We start from the raw sequence: 25,703 nt of genomic DNA on the forward strand, positions 1-25,703 counted from the left end.
CCCGCGGCTCTGACAGAGCCTGTGATGTCGCCGCCGGCCTACCCGCCCTTCCTGGGTCCGGCGGCGACGCCTGCCCAGGTGCAAGAGTTTCTTGCTGCCATGGCCTGACTCTTTGGCCGTGCCAGTGCGCCACTGGGCCCCACGGGCCCGACTGGGGGTCCTGTTGATCCATCGCCGCGGGCCTCGGCGTCGCCGACGGCTCCGGCGCCGTAGGCCCCAATGGGATCCGGGATCGGACCCCGGTCGACGCCGGTTGACCTTGTTACGCCTCCATCAACGCCAACCCCACTGGCACCGCTTCCGACGTCGCCCGCTCCTCAGGACGTTGTCCCCGGTTTCAGCCACAGACTTCGGAAGAAGGGGATGATTGGGAGGGGTTGGACCCTCTTGCACAGGACTGTGCTTATGATCCGGACTGGGCAGTGGATATGGGGGAAACCAGTGGTCTTGATTCCTCGCCGGACCCTGGCATGCTGTCTCCTCCTACCGTGGCTACGGAGGAGGGAGCAGGTTACGCAGTGGTGTTGCGTAGGGCGGCTGAGGCCCTCCACCTTGAACTCCCTACAGTGGCCGTCAGGACGAACATCCTGACAGAAGTGCTCCAGCCGGCGGCAACCTTTTCGGAGCCCTTGCTGCCCTTTAATGACGCACTTTCTGACATTCTGTTGGACACCTGGTCCAGGCCCAAAACAGGGGCTCCTGTGGACAGGAACGTGGCCCGACGCCATCGCCCGGCTCCAGGCGACCCCCTCTTCCTCTCTCAACACCCTACTCCTGAGAGCTTGGTTGTCCAGGCCTCTGCGTCCCAAAGCGCGTTCCCTTCCACACCTCCGGATAGGGAATCCAAGAAGCTGGAGCAGCTTGGCAAGAAGCTGTTTTCATCTGCCAGCTTAGGGCTGCGGTCGGTGAACACCACATGCCTCTTGGGCTGTTATTCCCACCCTCTCTGGAACACAGTTGCACAGGTGCTGCCTAGCTGTCCGGAGGAGGTCCAGACAGTACTCGCCCAAGCTGTTGCTACTGGGAGAGACGCGGCTAAGCTCACCATTCGTTGTGGGCTTGACACCTGCCGACTCGCTGGGCAGGGCGATTTCCACAACGGTGGCGCTTAGGCGCCACGCCTGGCTGAGAACAACTGGCTTTTTGGGGGATGTCCAGAATACTCTGATGGACATGGCCTTTGATGGCATTCGACTTTTTGGCAATAAGGCAGATAGTACTCTAGAGCGCTTTAAGGACTCACGGGCTACGGCCAAGTCCTTGGGCCTGTCGACCACTCGGCCTCCTCCGCCTTTTGCCTTTTGCTCCTATCGTGGCCACGGAAGGGGCGCCCAACTACGTCTGCAGATCCACAGGCCAGCACAGCAACAACCTCAGCGTGGCTGCGGATGTGGGAACCGGCGAGGCGGTTCAGGGGGCCAGAGGGCGGGTCAGTCCACCTCCACCCCGCCGCATCCACTGCAAAGCCTTCCTAGTCCGTCCTTTCAGGTCCATCAAACGCCAGTGGGCGGACAGATTCGCCATCATCTCCCCCACTGGCGCACCATCACATCGGACCAGTGGGTGCTGCAAATTGTCCGAAGGGGCTACTCCCTCCCCTTCGAGGCTACCCCTTCAGCCATGCCACCTCAGTACACGTCGGGGGATCAGGAAGTTGCAGCCCTCTTGGCCAAGGGGGCCATCGAGCGCGTTCCGACGCCCAAAGTAGGTCGTGGTTGTTATTCCCACTACTTCGTGGTTCCAAAAAAGGACAAGGGCCTGCGTCCTATCTTAGACCTTCGGAACGTCAACGGCTTCCTTCGGAAGGAGAAGTTCAAGATGCTCACATTGGCTCAGGTCTTGTCTGCCCTAGACCCGCAAGACTGGATGGTAGCGTTAGATTTGCAGGACGCCTACTTTCATATTCCCGTCCTGCCAGCCCACCGGCGTTACCTGCGGTTCAGGGTTGGCCACCAGCACTTTCAGTTCACCGTGCTCCCTTTTGGCCTTACCAGCGCCCCTTGGATGTTCACGAAAGTGATAGCGGTGGTCGCAGCTCATCTGCGCAGATCAGGGGTTTCAGTCTTCCCCTATATGGCTGTTGAAGGCGGGCTCACCCCAGGGAGTCGTCTCCCACCTCCAGACTACGGCCGACCTCCTGCATTTGCTGTTTTCCATCAACGTGCCGAAGTCGCACCTCGTGCCCTCTCAGAAACTCCTTTTCATTGGAGCGGTTCTGGACACGGCACAGTTTCGGGTTTTTCCTCCCGAACAGCGAGTCTGGGACATTCGGGCTATGATTCAGATCTTTCATCCCTTATCCTGGGTTTCGGTCAGGATGACCCTGAGGCTGCTGGGCCTCATGGCCTCCTGCATATCAACCATGCCAGATGGCATATGCGGGCTCTGCAGTGGGACTTGAAGTTCCAGTGGGCACAGCATCAGGTGGACCTGTCCGGACACGTCCAGATCTCGGAGGGCACTGCACAGCAGTTTCAGTGGTGGCTCATGAACCAGCCTTGGGTCAGCGGCAGATCCCTCTCCCTTCCCCATCCGAAGCACACGGTGGTAGCGGATGCATCCCTCCTGGGATGGGGTGGCCACATGGGAGAGGCAGAGATCAGAGGCCTCTGGTTTCAGGCGGAGTCCAAGCTCCATATCAACTTTCTGGAGCTTCGGGCGATTCATCTTGCTCTGAAGGCATTCCTTCCCTCTGTCAAGGGGAGCGTAGTGCAGGTGTTCACGGACAACACCACCGCCATGTGGTATTGCAACAAGCAGGGCGGGGTGGGGTCGTGGACTCTATGTTAGGAGGCTCTGCGCCTCTGGACATGGCTGGAACATCAGGGCATTTCCCTGGTGGTTCAACACCTGGCAGGTTCACTGAACGCCAGGGCAGATGAGCTCAGCCGCAGGTGCATGATGGATCACGAATGGCGTCTTCACTCTGAGGTGGCTCAAGGTCTCTTTCAACAGTGGGGAGAGCCTTGGTTAGATCTATTGAACACCGAAGAGAACGCGCAATGTCAGAAGTTCTGCGCATTGGAATTTCCAAGGCGGTACTCGCACGAGTGGAGTTGCGGTCTATTGTACGCCTTTCCGCCTATACCACTTCTGCCCAGAGTGCTGAAGAAGATCAGACGCGACCGGGCCCAAGTCATTCTTGTGGCGCCGGACTAGGCTCGAAGAGTTTGGTATCCCGAGCTACTCTATGAGCGTGGATCCCACGATTCGTCTGCCTCTTTGGGAGGATCTTCTGTCGTAGAAACAGGGGTCGGTCCTGCACCCGAACCTGTCCAGTCTCCACCTCCTTGCGTGGAGGTTGAGCGGCGGCAGTTGATTCGCTTTGACTTGCCTCCTGAAGTCTGTGATGTCATTCTGGCAGCCATGCATCCCTCCACTAAAGTGGTATACGCCTGCAGGTAGAATACATTTGTGGCATAGTGCACAGCAAAGGCTGTGAATTCCTTTCTGCCCCTCTTTCCGAGGTCCTTTTGTGCCTTCTTTCTTTGGCCCGGCAGGGCTCTGCTCTGGGCACTATTAAAGACTATCTTTCTGCTTTTTCGGCCTTTCTCAGACTACCTGATCAGCCCTCTCTTTTCAAGTCCCCTGTTGTAAATAGATTTCTCAAAGGCATTATACACCTTTTCCCTCCTATTCCATTTGTGATGCCACAGTGGGACTTGAATCTAGTTCTAACTTATCTGATGTGCGCTCCTTTCAAGCCTCTTCATAGCTGTCCTCTTTGTCTTTTGACTCTGAAGACTGCCTTCCTGGTTGCCATCACCTCCGCTAGGCGAGTGAGTGAGCTCCAGGCTCTTTCTTGTAAGCCTCCTTTCCCTTCCATTCATCCGGACAAGGTGGTGCTCAGGCCCCGGCCTTCCTTCTTGCCAAAAGTTGTCACGGCCTTTCATATTGGGCAGACTGTTACCTTGCCCACTTTCTTCCCGCCTTCAGATCCTTCCAGAGAGGAAGAAAGGCTCCACCGTCTGGACCCAAAACGTGCGCTTTCGATTTACCTCTGCCGCACACAACAGTTCCGGGTGGATGACCAACTCTTTGTTGGCTACATTGGCACAAAGAAAGGTTGGGCGTTGCACAAGAGGACTATCTCCCGCTGGGTTGTCTTGTGCATCAAAGCCTGTTACTCTTTGGCTAAAAAAGAGCCTCCAGTGGGGCTGCATGCTCATTCCACTCGAGCAACTGCTGCCACTACTGCATTGGGACGGGGTGTCCCCCTGCAAGACATCTGTCAGGCAGCTACGTGGGCCTCGCTGCACACGTTTACAAAACATTATTGCCTGGACAGCCAAGTCCGGAGAGACTGCTTTTTTGGCCGTTGTGTTCTCCAGGATTTTCTGGTGTGATCTTGATTCGCAGACCCACCACCGGGGTTGGTATTGCTGGGGTATCTATTCTAAGGTAAGGAATCTATCACTACGTGTTTCTTTCAGATGAACAAGTTACTTACCTTTGGTAACGATGTATCTGTAAGAAACATTAGGAGTGATAGATTCCTTACCGCCCCACCCATCCTCCCCGTTCTGTGAACTGATTTCTAGGGTTAAGGTCATCCCTTTCAGTGCCCTAGTTTCAAGGCACCAGTGTTCAGTATCTTGCATGGCTCTGCGTTCCTGGCGCGGAAAGTCGTGTACAGAACTAACGTCAGTGCGTGTGGGCAGCGTCTAAGTACTGCCCGTGACGTCCTCCCGGTGATTACGACGCCGACGACGGATGCGGAGCCGCACGACGCCACCTACCGATGCGCAGGGGTACTGCTGATGAAAACTTTCCGGATCCAGCCTGATGCCTGGGGGTAATACTAAGGTAAGGAATCTATCACTCCTAATGTTTCTTACAGCCACATCGTTACCGAAGGTAAGTAACTTGTTCTTTCATACAGTAGTTTTCATTACAATAAGTCCAACTCTTCCTCATCTTAGTCCTTAGGTCACGAGGTGACCCACCTCTTGTGAAATGGAACTTCGCTGCCTTCTACAGTTTTATATGTATAGCACACAGATGTTAACCGCTCTTCATTTGGGAGGATGCAGGATCTAAAGTGAAGTATTTGAAACACATTTCTAAACAATTAGACTCCCCATGATGGTCAGAAAGTCTTCGAGAAAGGAGCAAAGAATAGAATATGGTGTTGAGATCAGTACTCCTCTTCCAGTGCAAGAATCGACATCCAAATGCTAGTATTTGATGAAGGTGTTGTGGGACTTCTAGATGGCAGAGCTAAAAATGTCAGCCATTGAGATACTGCTGTAGCCGTCATCTTCCCTCTTATGGTGCATCCAAGAATGCTAGAGCGCAGAGGAACTCCATTCTGGTAATAGGCTAAAGAAGTGTAAATTGGATCTATTTGCTGATTGTGGCCGGAGAAATAGTAACCTCTTTCTCTATAATTGGTTCATTATTTTCTTTAAATACTAATTAGTTACAATCTTGTGTTTTATGTTGTTTTATATAGCGGTAATATGGCCCAAAGGTATCAGAGCAGTTTGAAAAGTAGCATGTGCTTGCAGAAATGTTCACCTGATACAAGGAAAGGGGTCTGATAGTGATTGTATAGGCAATACAAAAAATAATAAAAACATTGCAATTAAAATATGTCAAACAGGGATACATCATTGGAATAAGGTAGATAAGACATATATGCTGATTTATAGTAACAATTGCAAAAAAAAACTTAAAAGGAAAAATAAAAGTTCTACTTATGAGTGTAGTATAGTATGACATTGTGTAGGAACTTTGTGTTTTTTTTAGAAATTGTGAACCTGAAATGCCTGTGCATCATAACCTTTTAGGTAGCACTTATATGTATGATGGCAGGAGTCCAGCATCCCATTTTTTTTGTTTGCCTTTTTTTGATGCATATTGTAAGCATCGCGACCCAATAGTGGTCTTTCAAGACATCAACACCCACTGTCATTGGCAGCTTTCAATGTCATATTCCCCTACCCTCTTGACCATGAACGGTCTCCCCTTAAACATCCTGGAATCCCCTTGATGTTGAGAACCTATTTATCATTAAGGCTTGTTTCAAAGTGCCCTCCTCAGCTTCAAGGATCCTTCTTAAAGTCCAGGACATCTACCAGGCATCAGTGACCCCTTACAAGCATCAGTGGTGTACAGCTGACACATGACTCTTGATACCTAGGCCAATGAGGCAATGGTCTTAAATTGACAGGCTTCAGTTTTGAACTGTGCATAAATGGATGGTCAGTGTTTATCTTTGACAGTAGTGCTCCTGGTAACTACTACTTCAGTCAGTACAGTTAGTGTCTGTGCACAGAAGGGCATTACATGGTTCTCCATGTGAGTAAGATTGCCTTAAGAACACACTCGTCCTTTTTCCCCAAAGTAAAATCTGAATTCCTTCTCAACCAATTTCCTTTCCAGCTTTATTGCAAACTCATCTCCTGCTTCAGAAAAGGCTTGAAATATTACATGGAACAACAAAAGACTTAAGGCAATGCAAACAAATGTCTGGCAGTTATGAGGTTGCCCCACAAGTATGCCCTCAACAAAGTAGATCATTGCTTGATGGATAGCATAACATTCTACCAAAAGGTGAACAGTTCCTTACCGGTTAAACCTAGGGCTTGTTCTACTTGTTACCTGTACTCAAGGGGAATACCCATATTCCGTAAATTTGTAAGTTGACCAACTACAAGTGAGTTTACACCTAAGCACTGTTGTATTGACTGTCACTCCAGACAGAGAAGATAGTGAGTAAAGCCTCTATTAGCAATCTGTTGCTTAGTTTAGTTTATTACTCTTCTTTCTGTGCTTTTGCTCCCTCCCCTTGAGGCCGGGTTTATTCTTCAGCCTGGGTCATCTTATTCTTTATTCTCCAAATTCATATACCTCTCACTCACCTCCCTGTGGACTGAAAGCATAACTGTAAACTTTAGTACTGTCAAGGTCCTTTCACTGTTTTACCTTCAGAAACGAAAAGACCCCTAAACATGATAGGAAGCCATCAGGTCTGGAATTCTTAAAGCAGCAATATCAGTTTGCCATTATGGGCCTGATTACGACTTTGGGCGGTGCGGCCCCGGATCTGACCCGCCGCCGCACCTCCAAAGCCGTGGTCAGACCACCCACCAGATTAGGAATTTCCTCCTGTCTGGCGGGCTAGTTTCAGTATTCCCACAGCGGTGCCTCTAAAAACGGGCACAGCAGTGGAAACACCAGAAAGAGTTCCTGCACAGCATGGACTAAAAAGTGACCATCGCAACACTGTCAGGGAACAGGGCTCCCTGGCAGCAGCGGCAGGGCTCTGGCGGTCCCACTGCCCGAGTCCTAATTGGGCAGTCGGGAGACCAACAAACCTGCGAGTCTGATGTGAGAAATTATGAAAACGGTGATGTTTTCAAATGTACTCCATCATGATTGGATGCTTTTGTTTAATGAAAAAGAAAAACAAAAGTTACCTCCGTTAACCAAGGCCTTCTTCTGCAACAAATTGTAAATAGGTATCTTGTCTGTGTTTAATTTGAGCTGGTGTTTGCCAGTGGGGACCTCTGGCACTTATTATTGGGAACCGGCACTTATTTTATCTCACCAGATATTGACTGAGAGCAAGAGAAGGAAAAACACAGAAACAGAAAAGGAGGAGTAAGAGAAAGGTGGATAAACCATCACAAAGAGAAATAGTAGGGTCCAGCATGAGTGAGATAAAGGGGCAGGGACTGGCTGGTAGCAAAATAAGGAGTCCTGACATTTAATAGTGCCAACCACTGGATTCTGTGCCGTATTTTGGGCACCGGCATTCACTCTTTTTATATGATATGATCAAAATTTATAAAAGCGCAAACAAATGCCTTTTGGAGTCTAGGCGCTGTAGTCCTGCTATATTGCTCGGTAAGAAGCTGGTACGAGATGATCCCAGTGATACTGTAACTCCCTACAGATTAAACAGCCAGGATTTGAATGCCTTCCTGAAGGGGGAGTGCAGCGTCAGACACATATGGTGATGGGAAAGAGCATGCCAAAGCCTTGCCTCAGCTACTGAGAAGGCTCTGCCTCCCCATCTCTTCTTCCGAACTCTGGGAACCGTCACTCACTTATGATATGCTGAGCGGAGAATTCTTGTAGAAACATACCATCGGTACATGGATTCAATTCCAACTGGATTAGCTGCGTTGAGAGTGCCTTGAACATAATGCGCTTCCTTACTGGAAGCCAGTGCAGTTAGAGTAGTCCATTAGACACCGACTGCCGCTTAGGATTGTCCTAGGTAAGTCTTGCCATTGTGTTGTGCACAAGTTGTAACTTTGCTTGGATCGTCTTGTTGGTCTCAAGTTAGAGCACATTGCAGTTGTCTATCCTTGAAAAGACCAGTGCAAGAGCTACGTGTTTTCCAAATTAGGCTCTGGGAAGGAACATGTAGCTGCTTGGTATTCCTGGCCCTCTAAATCATTATAATCCTGGTCTCTGGAGGGACAGATACAAATTTCACGAATTGTTCTCTGGCCAGAATATCCAAGCTACACTAGTCTGAGGCTTTAGATTCCTAACCCTAGAGGAAGTTGTGTATATGCATGCCATGTGGATCTACCTACTCAATGTAGCCCTGTAGGGACACCTCTAGACAGACAGGAAGGATGTTGGGTGTTGATTTGCAAGATGATTTGAACCTCAGCCCTTGGTGCACTCTCTGTACTGAAATCTGGCAATATTAGAGTATCAATCGCTCATTTAAGGAGGTTGATACTGTGGTTCTGTCCACTTGAGAGACAGGAGCGTGCGCCAGAAATGAACCACCAATTTCACCATCCTGGGCTATTTGTTTAACTAGTTCTAATATAGGTCAAAAGCATGTTTGCTCCAGAAAAGGATGGTTCACTGGATTGGGTTGGTCTTCCGTGCTCTAAACCAGAACTGCCTTTGGGCTGCCAATCCTAAAGCAGCTATCTAGGGATGTCGCCCTATGAACGTCAGAGAAAACATCTGATAGATATGATCTTTTTCTCAATGATTTTTAAGAAGTCCTAACAATCAGATCCCTATTCCCAGGCAGGGTCTAGAAGCCCCTCACGAGGGGCTGGGCAGTATCTTAAACATTTGTGTGTGTTCAAATAAATGAGTGGTTAGAGGAGAGTGACATCTGTCATATACAGACTCTTCTTTTGAAAAGAATGTAAGTTTGGTGTTCTGAACCTCCATGTTAAGGTGGAGAAGATACATGGCTTTCCCCAAGGCCAGTGTCTTGTCATTTTTCCCCCCTGCTCCTCCTGTTCTTCAGCAATTGCCTTCTCTCCCATTTTGAAGGAGGACTGAACCATCTTTTTCACCCTTGGAAAAAGTTGGATTCTACCTCAGGAGTAAGAAATCCCCTCGCCCGGACAGCTGTGACTTTGCGCTCAACCACTTACGCTGAAAACACTGATTGCGAGAGGGCACAGCCACAGGTGAGCCGCAAGAACCTGAGGAGTAGGGAGGTACCTGCATAAGAAGACTTGTTTAGATTGGGCTCACAGTGGAAATCAGGAGAGTGATGAAAGGTGCTCACGGAGTTTCTCCTGTGTTGCTGACCTGTCCCTGTCTTCATCCTTGCCATCAGCAAAGTCGCAGCAAGTTGCGGTCTTTAAGGAGGCCATGCTGAATATTTTTGTATTCTTCTTACTCCCTCTGGCATTCCTACTGGCCCCAAGGATCCGCAGAGGCCTCCAGTCTGTTTACCAACAGCAGATCTGTCCTTGACGCCATCCAAGCCCCTCAAAACTGCCTTGCTTTGTGCACCGACTTACAATCTGGCTCCAAAACCAGCACCAATCCATCTTTCATCGACGCTGAAACCAACGTCTTTGCCAGACTGTGCCGACTCAGATGTCGGACCACAAACCGAATCCATCTTGACCCCAACTGAGGTCGCTCTCAGAATCCACTCCAGCAAAGCTGGTTCTCTTTCAGGGGATCTTCATCAAAGTTATAAGTACTGAATAGTTGCGCCGATGTACGGGGACCCCGGAGCACTTCTTTAACAATATATATATTATTCAATTCATAAAGTTCACCTCTCGCCGCTCCTTGCGTCCCGGGTGCAAAACTCCAGCGGTGGTGAGCCGCTTTACTATACATCCACACTGGCAGTTAAGTCAACAGCCAGATACGAGTGCACTCACAGAAAAGTAGTTAGCAAAATGCTTTAATGTGCATGCCCCACAATGCATTGACAGACGCGTTGTCGCCACAACGCCTTTTTCAATGTGCATTAAAGCATTTTGCTAACTACTTTCCTGTGAGTGCACTTGTTTCTGGTGGTCGACTTAACGGCCTGTGTGGCTATATATAGCAACAAGGACAGTGGCGCCACCAGGGACTGGACCTTGGTTTGGGCCCCAGCAAACTCTAAAGTTAGTATGCATGGGGATCACGTGGAACAATTTAAAAAGCATAACAAATTTTAAGCATCACCCACTGAAGGGTATTCATTGTGGGACTGAGAACGAACTACAGGAACCACTATGCTTGGATGAAAGTCTGTTGTGGCGCCCACCAGGGGGCAAACACTTAAAAAAAGCAGCAATTTGGTTTAGTTCGTCTTTCAGCCTCTTGGATGCTCCTGGCTCCCCCTTTGAAAAAGGTCTAAGAGACCGAAATGCTTCAGAGAATAAGAAACGTTAGTGCTTTTAAAATGCAATACAATCTGCCTGTTTCATCGAGATGTGTGCGGCTCATTCCTTCTCGCTGAGAGGGTTTTTCTTCATATATATATATATATATATATATATATAGATTCATCCAAAAGTTGCCCTGCAGCAAGGACGCCCTTCACAGCTGAGTGCTTTTCAAAAGCCTTTATTTCACAGAATTAATGTTACCAGTTCAAGTGCAAAGTCCTTACGCGTTTCAGAGCCGGGAGGCTCCTTCATCAGAGGATGGCGCTGTTTAAACTGACAAACTCGCTGGGGTTCCTTTCCTGCATGCTAATGTACCACCCACGTGGGCCTCACAGGTGAGTCATCATTCAAGCATGCTGGGATCCGTAGTTTTATATTAGCGAAAATATTCTCCCTTGTGGGTGCAGTTCGAAAACAGTGTCTTTTTCTTTGTGAAATTATAAACTACGGATCCCAGCATGCTTGAATGATGACTCACCTGTGAGGCCCACGTGGGTGGTACATTAGCATGCAGGAAAGGAACCCCAGCGAGTTTGTCAGTTTAAACAGCGCCATCCTCTGATGAAGGAGCCTCCCGGCTCTGAAACGCGTAAGGACTTTGCACTTGAACTGGTAACATTAATTCTGTGAAATAAAGGCTTTTGAAAAGCACTCAGCTGTGAAGGGCGTCCTTGCTGCAGGGCAACTTTTGGATGAATTTAACTCGGCAGCCTGGCCGAGGAGGATGCCCCACCTTGAACCTGAATATGGGGCCAATGAGGTTCTGAATATTGCGGACCTTGAGGCACAGCTGAGGAAAACGTAAGCGGAATTTGATGCTATCATTTCAGCCCACTTGGGTATTTATTTCACAAAGAAAAAGACACGGTTTTCGAACTGCACCCACAAGGGAGAATATTTTCGCTAATATAAAACTACGGATCCCAGCATGCTTGAATGATGACTCACCTGTGAGGCCCACGTGGGTGGTACATTAGCATGCAGGAAAGGAACCCCAGCGAGTTTGTCAGTTTAAACAGCGCCATCCTCTGATGAAGGAGCCTCCCGGCTCTGAAACGCGTAAGGACTTTGCACTTGAACTGGTAACATTAATTCTGTGAAATAAAGGCTTTTGAAAAGCACTCAGCTGTGAAGGGCGTCCTTGCTGCAGGGCAACTTTTGGATGAATTTAACTCGGCAGCCTGGCCGAGGAGGATGCCCCACCTTGAACCTGAATATGGGGCCAAAGAGGTTCTGAATATTGCGGACCTTGAGGAGGCACAGCTGAGGAAAACGTAAGCGGAATTTGATGCTATCATTTCAGCCCACTTGGGTATTTATTTCACAAAGAAAAAGACACTGTTTTCGAACTGCACCCACAAGGGAGAATATTTTCGCTAATATAAAACTACGGATCCCAGCATGCTTGAACGATGACTCACCTGTGAGGCCCACGTGGGTGGTACATTAGCATGCAGGAAAGGAACCCCAGCGAGTTTGTCAGTTTAAACAGCGCCATCCTCTGATGAAGGAGCCTCCCGGCTCTGAAACGCGTAAGGACTTTGCACTTGAACTGGTAACATTAATTCTGTGAAATAAAGGCTTTTGAAAAGCACTCAGCTGTGAAGGGCGTCCTTGCTGTAGGGCAACTTTTGGATGAATTTAACAGGAGGATGCCCCACCTTGAACCTGAATATGGGGCCAAAGAGGTTCTGAATATTGCGGACCTTGAGGCACAGCTGAGGAAAACGTAAGCGGAATTTGATGCTATCATTTCAGCCCACTTGGGTATTTATTTCACAAAGAAAAAGACACTGTTTTCGAACTGCACCCACAAGGGAGAATATTTTCGCTAATATAAAACTACGGATCCCAGCATGTTTGAATGATGACTCACCTGTGAGGCCCACGTGGGTGGTACATTAGCATGCAGGAAAGGAACCCCAGTGAGTTTGTCAGTTTAAACAGCGCCATCCTCTGATGAAGGAGCCTCCCGGCTCTGAAACGCGTAAGGACTTTGCACTTGAACTGGTAACATTAATTCTGTGAAATAAAGGCTTTTGAAAAGCACTCAGCTGTGAAGGGCGTCCTTGCTGCAGGGCAACTTTTGGATGTATATATATATAGATATATATGAATCCCTCCTCAAACCTTTATTTAAAAGCAAAAAGGAAAGGGATTATGAGGCATTGTTAACAAATAGGCTGCATTCAAAGAGCAAGCATACAACTGTCACTGTGCTTTTAAGAACCTCACAGTACACCCTGTATCCCATCATGCCCACAGGAGATAGGTCAGTTCATTTTTACAGAAAACAAACTACAGAATCCTGCATATAGAACTTGTTGAGAGCTGTATTGGTTTCAGTCCGTTGTTGGTGGGTGGGTTGCTTATGACTTTGACGAGGATTCCCCTGGAAGAGAACTAGGATTACAGGCAAACACTTTATCCTTCTCTTCCAGGAGATCCTCATCAATAGTCATAAAACTGCTTAGAATAACAAGCCTATCCCACAACAAGCTGCCTTAGTAGCAGAAAACTGCCCCAACATTTAACCAAAAATATTCATAAATAAAGCATGTCCTACTTGAGTGTCTGCCTTAGCATCTGAATCCAGGCAGTAATGCCTAGTAAAGTTGTGGGCAGATTTCCTGGCAGCGACTTTACCGATCTTCGAAATTGGTACTTTTCTCAACAGTGCTACAGTAGCTGTTTTCCCCCTAGTTGAGTGTGCACTAGGTCTAGCAGATAATGACTTCTTAGCTAGCTGGTAAGAAAGTAGTATACATGAAACAATCCATCTTGAAATTAATTGTTTAGATGAAGCTAAACCTGTTCGCTCAGGACCATAGTTGACAAACAGGTGATACGATTTCCTAATACCCTTGGTCTTGTCTAAGTAGAATTTCAACACTCTCTTAACATCCAGTGAATGTTGTGACCTTTCTGCTGGATTTGATAGGTTAGGAAAGAAAATAGGTAGAGATTGTCTGATTTATGTGAAACTCTGAGACTACCTTTGGGAGACACCTAGGATGAGTCCTCATAACCACTCTATTGGAGTGAAAGACCGTATATGGTAACTCTGAACACAGAGCTTGAATTTCACATACCCTACTCTCAGAAGTGATCAGTGGCGGCCAGCACGGATCTGGGGTGGTGGGGCAGGGGGGTTGAGATGTTCTAAAAAAAGAAAAATACACTTACCTCCTTCCGTGTCTCTCCCACGCCTCCTCTCCTCCGCGTCGGGCCGAAGTCACAGAACAGGAATCACAACCAGGCTCCCCATAGCCAGTCAGAACGCTGGAATGCAGCGTTGTGATTGGTCTGAGCACGCGGTTTGGCGCTCAGACGGGGACTGGGGGCCTGGGCATGTTCACGACCCAGTCTCTAATGCACAGGCCGGCCAAAGCATCATGCAAACTTCAGTGTGCCCACCACTCCTCCCCCTGCCCTGTTCTGAGAGCAGAACAGCCCCGCTCGCCAAGCTGCCGCAGCAGGACAACATACAATTATAATGACATCAATTTATTATCGTTTTATATTTCCTTTCTTTCACTGCTTCAAAGCAGTGGGGCGACACTCCTCCTTAGCAGAGGAGCCGTCATAGGAAGTGATAGCCACCACAAAAGCCCATCCTCCAGTCCCACAGATGTTACCATCAAGGTAGGCCAAGAGCATTTTTAATTTGACGTGCTCCTCCTTGGCCTCACCAGTGGCCTTACGGTGTTCACAAAAGTGATGGCGATGGTCACTGCCCATCTTCGCAGTTTGGGGATACGAGTTTTCCTCTGCTTCGATGACTGACTGTTGAACTGCTTACCACAGTCATTCGGGGACCACCTTGTGACATATTTGAACTTCTGGATCAACCTGCTGAAGTCACACCCGCTTTCTTTGCAGAGGCTTACATTCATGGAAGTTGTCTTGGATATGGTGGACTTCAGGGCCTTCACTTCATCACAGTGAGTCTAGGACGTTCAGGCTATGATTCCCATAGTCCTGAGTGTCGATGAGAGCGGGTCTGAGGTTTCTTGGCCTATTTCCTCTTGCATCCTGCTTGTCAACTAGGCCAGGTAACATATGGTAACATATGGTGGCTGTACAGTGGAATTTGAAGCCTCAGAGGGCACAGCACTGAGGAAACCTGTTGGATTCCATTCAGGTTCACCAAAGTCTTCAAGAGATCTGCACAGTGGTACCTTCTCATCCACAGTTGGAACAGAGGCAGACCCCTCTCTGTGCCCCACACAGAGTTGACTGTGGTGGCAGATCTGTCACTGCTGGATTGAGGAGTTAATTTGTTAGAGGTGGATATCAGAGTACTCTGGTCTCTGTTGGAAACCTGGCTGCATTTCAGTCTGTTGGAATTGCAGGCAATTTGTCTGGTGCTGATGGCCTGCCTGCCATCCATCAAAGGAAGGGTGTTCAGGTTCTTCAAGACGACAACATCGCCATATGGAATTGCAAAAAGCAGGGCAGAGTGCGGTCCAGGGTACTTTGCAAAGAGGCTCTCCCCTCGGAAGTTGGCTGGGGTGTCCGGGCATCCCCCTGCTTGTAAACCACCTGTCAGGATCCTTAAACGTCAGGGCGGATGAGCTCAGCCAATGGAGCCTGATGGATAACGAATGGCGGTTGCATATTAGGGTTGTACAGGGTGGATCTTTTTGCTCCTGTTGAGAATGTGCAGTGTCAAAACCTTTGTTCTTTGGAGTTTCAAAGAAAGCTCTATCTGGGAACTACATTCCAGCCAGAGTGGAGCACAGGGCTTCTGTATGCCTTTCCACCTCTGCCTCTCCTGCCCCGAGTTCTTAAGATGAGGAACAACCAAGCCCATCCTAGTGGCTGTAGGTTGGGCTAGGAGAGTGCGGCAGGCAGAACATCTGGGCTTGAGCATCTGTCCTCTGATCAGGCTACCACTGTGGGAGGATTCTCTGTCACAGTACTAGGGCAGGGTTGTGCATCTGAGCTTGCCAAGTCGACTACTCTATGCATGAATATTGAGTGGCGGCAGATAACTGCGTTTGATCTACCACCTGAGGTTGTGGATATTATCCTTGTTGCCAGGCATCCCTCTACAAAGTCCATTTACAGGGGCCACTGGAAACAAAATGTGTGGCTTAGCATGGAATCCACAACACTGACCCCTTGTAAGCCAAACTGTTGGATGTTTTGCCTTTGGCCTAGCAAGGTCTTGCAGTGGAGTTTATTAAAGGTTATTTGCTAGCTCTTTCTGCTTTTTTGCTTTTACCAGACCAACCGTCCTTGTTTAGATCGTCTGTTGTGATGCGATTTATTAAAGGTTTAGCACACATATTACCTCCCAAACCATTCGTGATGCCACACCTTTATTTGGTGCTACTATTCCTTATGTATAGCCCCTTTGGATCAATGTGCATCTACTCATTGTTTCGTCTGACTAATTAAACTGTCTTCCTCGTTATGATCACTTTACCTTGTCACATGAGTAATCTCCATGCTCTTTCGGTACAGTCGACCTACACTACCCTTTTCCCAGACACACTAGTGCTGTGGAGGACCCAATGGCCTTTTGCAAAAAGTCATGACTCCCTTTCATATTGGACAGTCCATCACTATTCCAACGTTCTTTGCCCTGTCTCCCCCCTAGAAAGAGGAGAGACTATGGGATGAACCCCAGAAGAGCTTTAAGCTTTTACATAATTCGTAACAAAGACCCTCGAATAGGCAGTAAACTTTTAGTGAAGTTCTGTGGGACAAAGAGCAGTAAAGCGGTGCAGAAAATAACTCTGTCAAGGTGGCTAGTCCTTTGTATTAAGATATGAAATTCAGAAGTCAAGAATTAGCCTCTGAAAGGATCCCGGGCCAAAGCTGCCATGATTCCGTTGGCTCATGGAGTGCCTGCCCTTGACATGTGTCAGAGCACAACTTGGGCATCAGTGCACTTATTCGCAAAGTATCATTGCCTTAACAGTCAGGTGCGACAGGAAAGGCATTTCACCTATTCGGTCCTGCAAGACTTTTTGATCTGAGCCCACTCCACAGACTTTCTACCTTGGGAGGTACTGATTTGGTATCTCTTCTAAAGGTGAAAGATCTCTTGTTAGAAGTATCCATAAGAAGAACAAGTTACTTACCTTAAGTAATGCTCCTTCTGGTGGACACCCTATCTAACCGGAGATTCCACATTGCCCTCCCACCTCCTCGTTCTAGGGAGTGCTCTCTTTTTTTCTATCTAAAAAGGTCCCAAATTAGAGATCTGTCCACTGATGCCGCAAGCTGTTTTGTACTCCGCGTCTGAGTGTGCAGAATATGTCAAACTAGAATTGGACATCCGCGCACAGGGGTGGCACTTAAGTACAGCTTAGCTCTGTTACTTCAAGGGCAGAACAAAGCCAAAACTGAGCCACACTGCATCACCTAGCAGTGTGCAAGTGCAGTGCTGAGAACATTTCTGGATCCATTCTGGTGCCTTGGGATGTCCAGAAGTTGAGGAATCTGTGGTTACATAGAGTGTCCACCATTCAGTGGTACCAAAGGTAAGTAACTTGTTCATTCAGCGTTGGTATTCGGCAGTGAACGCCTAAGAAACTGAATTGAGTGTTACACTTACCAAAGTTAAGTCCTGTTCCCTCCATTTGGCTAAATCAGGCTTGTAGTTCACTTCTGTCAAGGGATATTCACATTTCTATAAATTCAAACAAGTTAATTGTTATGGAGAAGGTGACTATATTTGTGGAAAAGGTTCTATATACTGTGAAGCGTTTTCTACGATAAGTGTACAGTCCCCAAATAAATTGTTCGCAGCCTTAAAAAAAAACCAAGGTCTTATCAGGTACTTGGTTTTCAAGTGCCAAGATCACTGTAAGGTAAGAAGGATTCAGTATTGGGCACAGTCAAGTATACAGTTGCTTGCTGCAGCAGTGCTTCCTCCATTGACAGTCATAAAGGGAGGATTCCCTCAACGTATGTCTATGAGAGTAGTCCTCATGCGTCTGAAAGTAAATTAGGAGTCGACTGTATCAAACCAGCAGATTCATGCATATTCCACTAGCGGAGAAAGGGGTGAACCTCAAAGTGTGCCTTCATTATCCCTGCACAAAGTCAGTTGGCCTCCTGAGTAGCCTGCATTTGAATATGTAGAGATACTGTAATCTACGACTATCTTGTGATGCATAGTTCTGATGACTTAAATGTTTTTGGCACATTAATGATGGTGGACAGGTTTTTTCAGGCAGAATGAACGCCATGGAAACTTTTGTGATTTTCTGAATTTCTGAGGGGCTTGAGCTTTTCAGAAATGTCAGGGTCACTAAAACCAAAGATTAAGAAGTTTTGCTGTATTCTGGACGAGGTCAGCCTAATCAGATATCTCAGCGTGACCTAGTGCCAAGTTGGTCCTTGTTTCTTGTACTCTAGTTGTGTTTATTTTGTAGACACTCCTGTAAAAATAAATTGTCTGTCACTGGCAGGTTAAATGTCTTGCAGTTAAATTTCTTCAGCCATACTTGCAGACATGCTGAGCTGCTTTGAGTCGTGATTTAATGTGTTCCTTCTCTTTCTTTCTGCCAATCCAGACTCCACCACTGTGTTTTTCCAGAAGATGCTGTCAGTGGTGCCTCAAGAATCCTAATTGTGATGAAATGGTTTTAAAGACAAATCCTTCAAAAGACCCTGCGAAAGAAACATCCTACAAATGTACTCGACGGAAGCATGAAGCCTGCTCAAGGCTGTGTCTTTCGCTACTCTGTGAGCCGCACCTTGCTGCCGGCGAAGGGGGTTGAACACTCCCAATGTATAGTGTGACCCCTGGTAGAAATTCCTTGTAGACATGAAGGAGGTGGAACCACCTTCAACATCAGGACTTGAGATATGATGCCCACCTTTGTGTTTCATTTACTTCATCCCATAGTTGTTTCATAGTTTAACATTGGAATCTAGTTACCTCACTGGAAAAGTAGGTGAGAAAACAAAGAAAGAAAAACAGGACCAACAGCCTATTGAAACTGAAGATGTCGCAAATTCTTCAACCTGCTAAAGCACTTGCGCCAGCCGAGGGGAGAGAGAGTACAACTCAGCTGGCATCAGAAACGAACAAGAATGTACTCTTCCTACAAAGCTTCATCGGCACATGAGAAAAAAAGATTAGCCAACACGGAGGAGAAGAAAGAATGATTTAGGTCGTCTATTGGAAAATTATAGTGAAGGCAAACTGTTCAGCGATAGGTTAGGAGACCGATCGGAACCACTGAAACACAAAGGACACTATCTTGATAGGGTCTTTGCACTGATTTCAGGTGGCCTGGCCTGCCAGACTGCTGCTTTGTAGTGATTTTTTTTTCTTTATATTGTATGTTTTAGGTGCTTACTGGACACTGAAATCCCGTGAGATTCTACTTTTCCCCCCTTCCCTTTCCCACTCGACCCTAAGTTTGGAAACTTCTTTAGTTAGTATTATTTTGCACAAAAAAGAACATGCCTCAACAACTCCCAGATGGCTTTTGCAAATGAAAAATGTGTCGCAAAAGAGTTTCTTTTCGAACGTGGCTTAGATTTAAAGATAACACTCAGAGCCCTGGGAAACAGTATCTTGCATTCTAGTAGATCTTGAGGCCCATGACTTGGCAATCTTACAATGTATGCAAGCGGCATTCGGATCCTAAAACATTGTCACGCACAACTGATGACTACAGAATGTCTGGTCCGCCTGCTCCTTCTTCTAGGGATTTACTAACTTTTATGCACTCTTAATTAAGTTAAAAAGGGCCACTATTTTTGCTTAATTTTAAATTGTGTCGTGTGTCGTCTGTAACCTGCTTGATGTATGCCACTGCTAGCACTGAAGATGCACACACTCCAGAACATGAAAGATTTCAAAAGAAATATAAAAGGCACATATTTTTTTTTTATAAAGCTGATCATGTTCTCCAGTAATCCAATCTCGTGTGTCTGCATCAGACATGGGTGTTTTTCGGTGTACTGCAGGTATTAATCATTAAAGATAGTCTCAGAGAGACAACAAAAGAAAATCCGGGGCTGATTCTCTAACAAGGACTGTCAAAAAAAAAAAAGATAAGTTCGTTTTGTTTAAACAAGTTGAGGTCTCTGAGCACAATTGTGTAATTGTGGTCCTGACATTAATTTTAACTTGTCTTGGATGATGCAATATTTCCTAAAATATTTTTGAGATTGGGAAATTGTGTGGTTGGGAGGTTCAAGCATAGACGTGGCAGCTCGTAGAAATCCAAGGTTATCCTATCCCAGCGCTGACACTGACTGCTTTTGTGGCCGTCAGCATATCACATTGCATCCCTTGCTCACCTTAGCATGCCAGTGCAAGTGGATAGTGAAACAGGCCGCAAGTGCTGCACAACAGCAGAAAGCTTGTTTGTCCTAGAGCCAATGTCTCGCTTTCTAAGAATCCAGTGCACGTCGAGAAACCGGTTGGAAGAAACTATATCCAAATAGTGATAGGGATATGGCAAACAAGCCTATGTGGACCAAAAGATATCTCCTTGCAGTGTGAATTCAATACTGCGGGTGTAATATATGCATAGAAGAGGCTCCATTGTGCTATTCCACTGAATGAAGCGGCAACTGAAGCAGGAAATGGACTGTACCGCGCTGTACTCGTACACTGGGACCATTGTTCATGGCCAGTTAGGCTGATATTTATATTTCACTCTCGCTATGTTTGTGTACCCTTTTATGTTGGATGGTGCTTTGTTTCACAGTGCTGGCAAAGTACTTCTTTATACAGGAAAGCAGCATTGTGAGGGGCATTCAAATAAAATGATTCGATTTGACTCAGAACCCGAAACCTTCACCATTGTACAACTTTCCCCTGTGTTTGGTCCTTGGGATTATTGACTCCAACCAGACTTTGATTAAGAGCAACTTCTCTTGTGTAACCAACTCTACCCCATCACTATGCAGCATATTAATAATTTACCTAATGGTATATGGTTAGTTTCTGCATCGCTTGAAAACAGTCTGAGGTGGTCTTTTCTTATAGAAGAAAAAGCCAGTTGGAATTCTAAACGAAATTACAAAAGGACATATGGAATGAAGGTTATCAATCATCCTTTTGAAGTTATAAATGTGTCCAACAATCTACATCATGTTAGATTTTTGGGCAGAGCGAAGAGGCTTTTGATGGAAGTTACGATTACCTGGTTAAGCAGTGGGTATACCTATACTTCCTGTTTAATGAATAATCTGGCCAAGAATTTGCTTCATGAGGAAAATCTTCAAAACCAGTGCACATATTGGCCTGGCCGTTGAGCTTCCTGAATGTGTTTATATAGTTTCTTTATGTAGCGGTATTTTTTATAGTTTTTTACTGCTTTGTTGTGTTTGCTAATATACATGTTGTAAGGCTTTTTGGGTATTTGTATACCAGAAAATATGTGGACTACCTAGTAAATATTTTTGGTCCCAGTGTTTTCACTGATAGATAGTGGGGACATAACTTCCCACTTTTGGAGTATATAAATGTGGGACCCAGTTCCAAAAGTTAAAATTTCCAGTTATCTGATTGGCAGGGTCTACCGTGGAATGAATAGAACCATTTACTCAGAATGCACGGGTCAGTATTTCTAGTGACATCTTTTTACAAAACAAACAAAATAAATCAAAACTATCTCGGGTAAAAAAATTAAGGATGATCGAAATAAGTGCAGTAAATGCACAGTGCTGCTATTGCCAATGTGATTCAGCGCATACATTTAGCTAAGGACTTCTTCCTTGGCGGGTTTCCTTTCTAGTCCTCCACCTTTTTCGTCCAGTCTTTCTCCGTATGTCCATTTACTTTCTCAGTTTATCTAAGATGAACTGGGAAAGAGAGGCCATAGTTTTGTGACAGTATTAAACTAAGGTGTAATACTAAGGATACTTGGGTAATATTAAAAAACACACATTTATTTAATTTCCTTATGTTTGCTTTGTTTACGCAGCGTGTCAGATAACAAGAGTGCTAAACTTAACCATTTTAGGAACATCCCCTTACTGTGGGGAAATGAGTAGAGATGATACAACTGCAATAGCAAAAGAAGTCAGTACTTAAGTGCTTTACAATGCATTCCTAGCAATGTTGTGCTTGGTTTCTGTCAGAATAAAAATAGGAGTGATGTACATCCCCAACAGTGATGCATTGTCAAAAGGGTCCTAGATGTTCTTAAAGATGCTGCTGCTGCTTGGGTAGAAGTGAGATCAATGGAACAGTTCCATCTTAGTAACTTGACAGCAGAATAGGCGGTGTCCATTGAATCCGTAAAATTAAACTAAAACTTGAATAACCACCCCCTCTGAGCTCATCCTTGCTGCTGCCACGAGGAAGACCCAAAATCAAAAGGCGACAGTTCTACTTACTTAGCTGAATATGACCACCTAATGAAGTTTACCTTTGTACCTCGCCTTTATGAAAAGCATCACAATTTTACAAATTGTAAATGTATTTAAGTTGAAAGGAAAACAAGAGATGTATCAACTTCTTGTTTGTCTGTGTAATTGCTGTTTTCATATTTCTGTGCGTGTTGTTTGTTTAAGTAGGCCCTCTATTTATTAAGTATATTTTGGTTTTAGTCTTAAAATTAAGTATATTTTAGTTCAATTTTTCCAGATGCTGTTATTGGTTTGTTATGAGGCTCGTTAATTAGGAGCAACAACGAATCAAGGTGCATTCTATTGTCACTCCCTTCATTGTGAAAACGGATCTCTTGCAATGTTATCTTGTTTCATAAATGACTCCTTTAGAAGACGTATGTTTCAGACATCACAACAAGCAGTCTAACTTATGGTTTTGATTTTTGACTACTATCATCTATTTTCTAACAACTCTTAAAATCCTCTGGTCCCTTGTGGTGAAGCTAGTTTCTTTCCAGGTGTTTTGCTTGACTTGCTCTAGCACCATTCAAGGATGTCTGGCCTAAGTCAGGAGTAAGACCCCTTTCTTGAGAGCTAGGCATCTATCAGCCAATCCACAATGCCTTGTTAGCAGGATAATGGCCGGCCATGTACAACATTTTCTATTATATTTTTGGACGCTGCAGGATTACATCCCAGCACTGCAGTGCTGGATTTCTTCTCACACAGTGTGACAGAGGCAGAAAGCAAGCGCAAAAATAAACTCTCCCACCAGGACCGGGCTACAAACGTACCAATGTTTACATCAAGATTATCTGTTCAGTCTTGTCTGCCACAATGTTCTTATTTTTGTATTCAAATAAAAAAAAACTAACAGTGTTTTATCACTGAACGTCTTTATTTATTTCATACTTGTTTTGCTTTAATGTTTTTACTTTAATTTATTGTAATTTCAGTGACATTAGATTGCCATCAGAAATGTATGTTAGGCTTGAGTATTACTTGACTTTAAAAAAGGGTAAAAGAATGCAATATTTGTTAAAGTAGTCTTTGCAACCATACATTTACAATTAAAAAACAGAGCAACAGAAAAAGAGTGACAATAATCCTTTCTTTTCAGTGTCAGCCTTGTCATACGTCATCATGTCTGCATAGCTCAGCAGGGTCAGCAACATTAAATAAAGAGTACCATGTCTTTCATGGGAATCCCCTCATCTCCATTTTAGGCTGATGAAACAAACAGCATTGAAACTCAGGGTTGAAACAATTGACACTAAGGCTCTCACTACAATATCCTGATAACTTCCAATATGTGTGGTAACTCCTGTTATGGCACATATCAGAATTATGAGTTTTCTCGTAGGGGATTTCCATGTATAATCATAAGCACTGAATAGTTCCTCCAGCCTTGGGGGACTCTGGAGCAGTTCTTCAATATAAATCTTTTCTAGTGGAGATTTTCGCCTTTCTTCAGGAAGGCCTGTAAACACACTTAAGAAAAAGACAAATAATGCAGATTATATACCTGGGCTACAGTGGTCCGATTCTTCATCATGAATTAATAAAAGGGCCAATACATTAAATATGAGTATAATTTGAGATACTTTGCAAACAGTATAAATCTCTTTCACAAACCCCTCCTTCGAGACGTGTTGTATTCAGGTATGGAATGGAAGTTTTGCCCATTTTCCACCCATCTTTTCAATTGGCTCCTGTTACTGTCCCTTCTAAATTATTGGTTTTGACTTGTGAATAGGCTTAATAGTCCCTCCTTAGTACCACCTATTCTACTTTTGCAACCTCCCATGAGGACTGGCCCTTTTACTTGTTTTGTTACCCTGCAGGGTTTATTAATAGTCTTTGGGCACTATTTTCTTAAACTACTTTCTCCTACCAGCTGTTGCAGGCAGGACACTCACTCCCGCAACCGCTTGTTTTTTAATACCAGCGGGCACGCCTTATGTTTTATTGCTTCCAACGTGCAAAAGAAGCGGCATGACGCAGGGTAGCATTGTGTAGCTAAAACATTTGTTTTTTTTTACTAAATGCACACCCTGCTTTATCTTTAACACAGCGCCTGCTTTTAAAAGAAAATGTAAACAATTTATTTACCCAGGAGGCATACCATACTTTATTTTTAACACAGACGCACACATTTAACAATTGCACCTGTGGCTCGCAGCTCGTCACCCCTGTCCCGCCCCCCACCGCTGTGCTTAATGTTTCAGCATGGCACACGCTTATACTTTAACAATGGTCGCGTGCCTTTCTTTTCGTGTGAGCAAGCAGCCAATGGCTGCAGCACGCCTTAATTTTGAGAACACATGCACCGTGCTTTATCTTTAACACAGCTCCTGCCTTTTGGAAAACAAGATGTTTTGCCCAGAACGCATATTGAGGACACACACATTTAAGAATGGTGCCCGTGACTCGCAGCCAAGACACGCACTTCTCCTTCGTTTAATATCTGTGGCATGGGAATGCGTGTTTTCACCCCCTTTTTTGGATGAAAAGGAAAGTGGTATCTCTCGGCCCACGATCTGGAGAGCCTAGAAGACTTTTAGGCTGCAGCCCAGGTGCCTCCAGTGGCCAACGGAGAGGTACGAGCTTGTGAGGTCGGGGAGTTCCAAAACGAGAAGCCTCTGAGCTCCTCATATTCTTTTGTCACTCCCATAAACAGTTCATTCTGGGGCTCCCGAATATTAACACATGCTGCAGCAGTACACCCAAACCTTGTGGGGAAATCTGTGCATAAGAATACAGCTGACCTTTACTGCCATAAATGGTAATGCCACCGTTGGCTCAAGAGTCCAATTCAGGTCAATAACATTGTTGTAGCCCATATCATTATTAATTCATTTGTTTACTTTGTGTCAAGCACTCCATGCACTCTGTGTTGCTGTTTCCCAAGAACTTCTCCCTCTTTCACTCGCTGGTGTGTTTCTCTTCATTGCTTTCCCCAAATGTGGCCCCTCCAGCTCTCCACAACCAGTTGGGGTTTGCGCCCCCTCTTATGTTGCTGTTACCTCCCCGTATTGCTGTTACCCACCTCTCTCTCTCGTGTTGCTTCTACGTTCCGCCCACCCAAACACTTACATTTTTGTTTTTACAATGCAATAGGTCAAATAGCTTAAACTCTTGCAATTGTGAGACCTATTGCTTTGCAAATCCTAATTATGATAGAGATTAGGGAGAGCAGGGCAGAGTAGGGCCTAAGCTGCCATTTTATGACTAAAAAAGAGGCTATGCCTTTAAGAAGCCAGAGACCATCAGTATCCCATCATGCCCAGCTGGTGGCAGTTGCTTCAATTCTTTTTTCTGGCCCCTGCTTACAGGACCCTGAAGCATTGAGCTTGACCTTTTCATAGGTATTCTCTCAAAAAATATTAGTGACAACTCTTCTACACAACGTCTTTTTGCTTTTTTTGCTGTTTTCTGTGATTTGTTTGACAAAATGCCTTCATTGTTTGATAAGTATCCTTGTGGCAGGAAAAAGGCCACAACAGACCCTCATGAGTTCTGCATTATCTGCCTACCTTGCACTCAATTTCATGTCGCCTGTGACACTTACAGGAAGTTTTCCAGGTGCACCCTACGTGACAGAGAAAAGATTCACCTTCAAGGGAGAGAAGAGAGACGACGCCAGCAAGCATAGTCTGCTGGTGGGACTTTAGAATGAGGGGGATGGTCAGTCTTCCAAAAGGGCTTTTCCCCCGGCCTCCAGTGGACGTGGAAGGTCTGAGAGGTGTTTTTCTGGGTGAAAAC

General features: G+C 45.8%; 1 protein-coding gene across 1 annotated transcript in view; it reads left to right on the top strand.

Moving 5' to 3' along the window:
* SLC7A5 (solute carrier family 7 member 5) overlaps nt 1-22,826 on the top strand; it is a 129,697-nt gene extending 106,871 nt beyond the window's left edge. Inside the window, exon 10 of the mRNA XM_085638732.1 lies at nt 18,152-22,826. Coding sequence (XP_085494858.1) covers nt 18,152-18,207 — 56 coding nt within the window. The 3' untranslated portion in view covers nt 18,208-22,826. The remainder of the gene's footprint in view (nt 1-18,151) is intronic.
* The last annotated feature ends 2,877 nt before the right edge of the window (nt 22,827-25,703 follow it).

Source organism: Triturus cristatus, chromosome 12 (genome assembly GCF_964204655.1).
Source record: "Triturus cristatus chromosome 12, aTriCri1.1, whole genome shotgun sequence".
Classification (NCBI taxonomy): domain Eukaryota; kingdom Metazoa; phylum Chordata; class Amphibia; order Caudata; family Salamandridae; genus Triturus; species Triturus cristatus.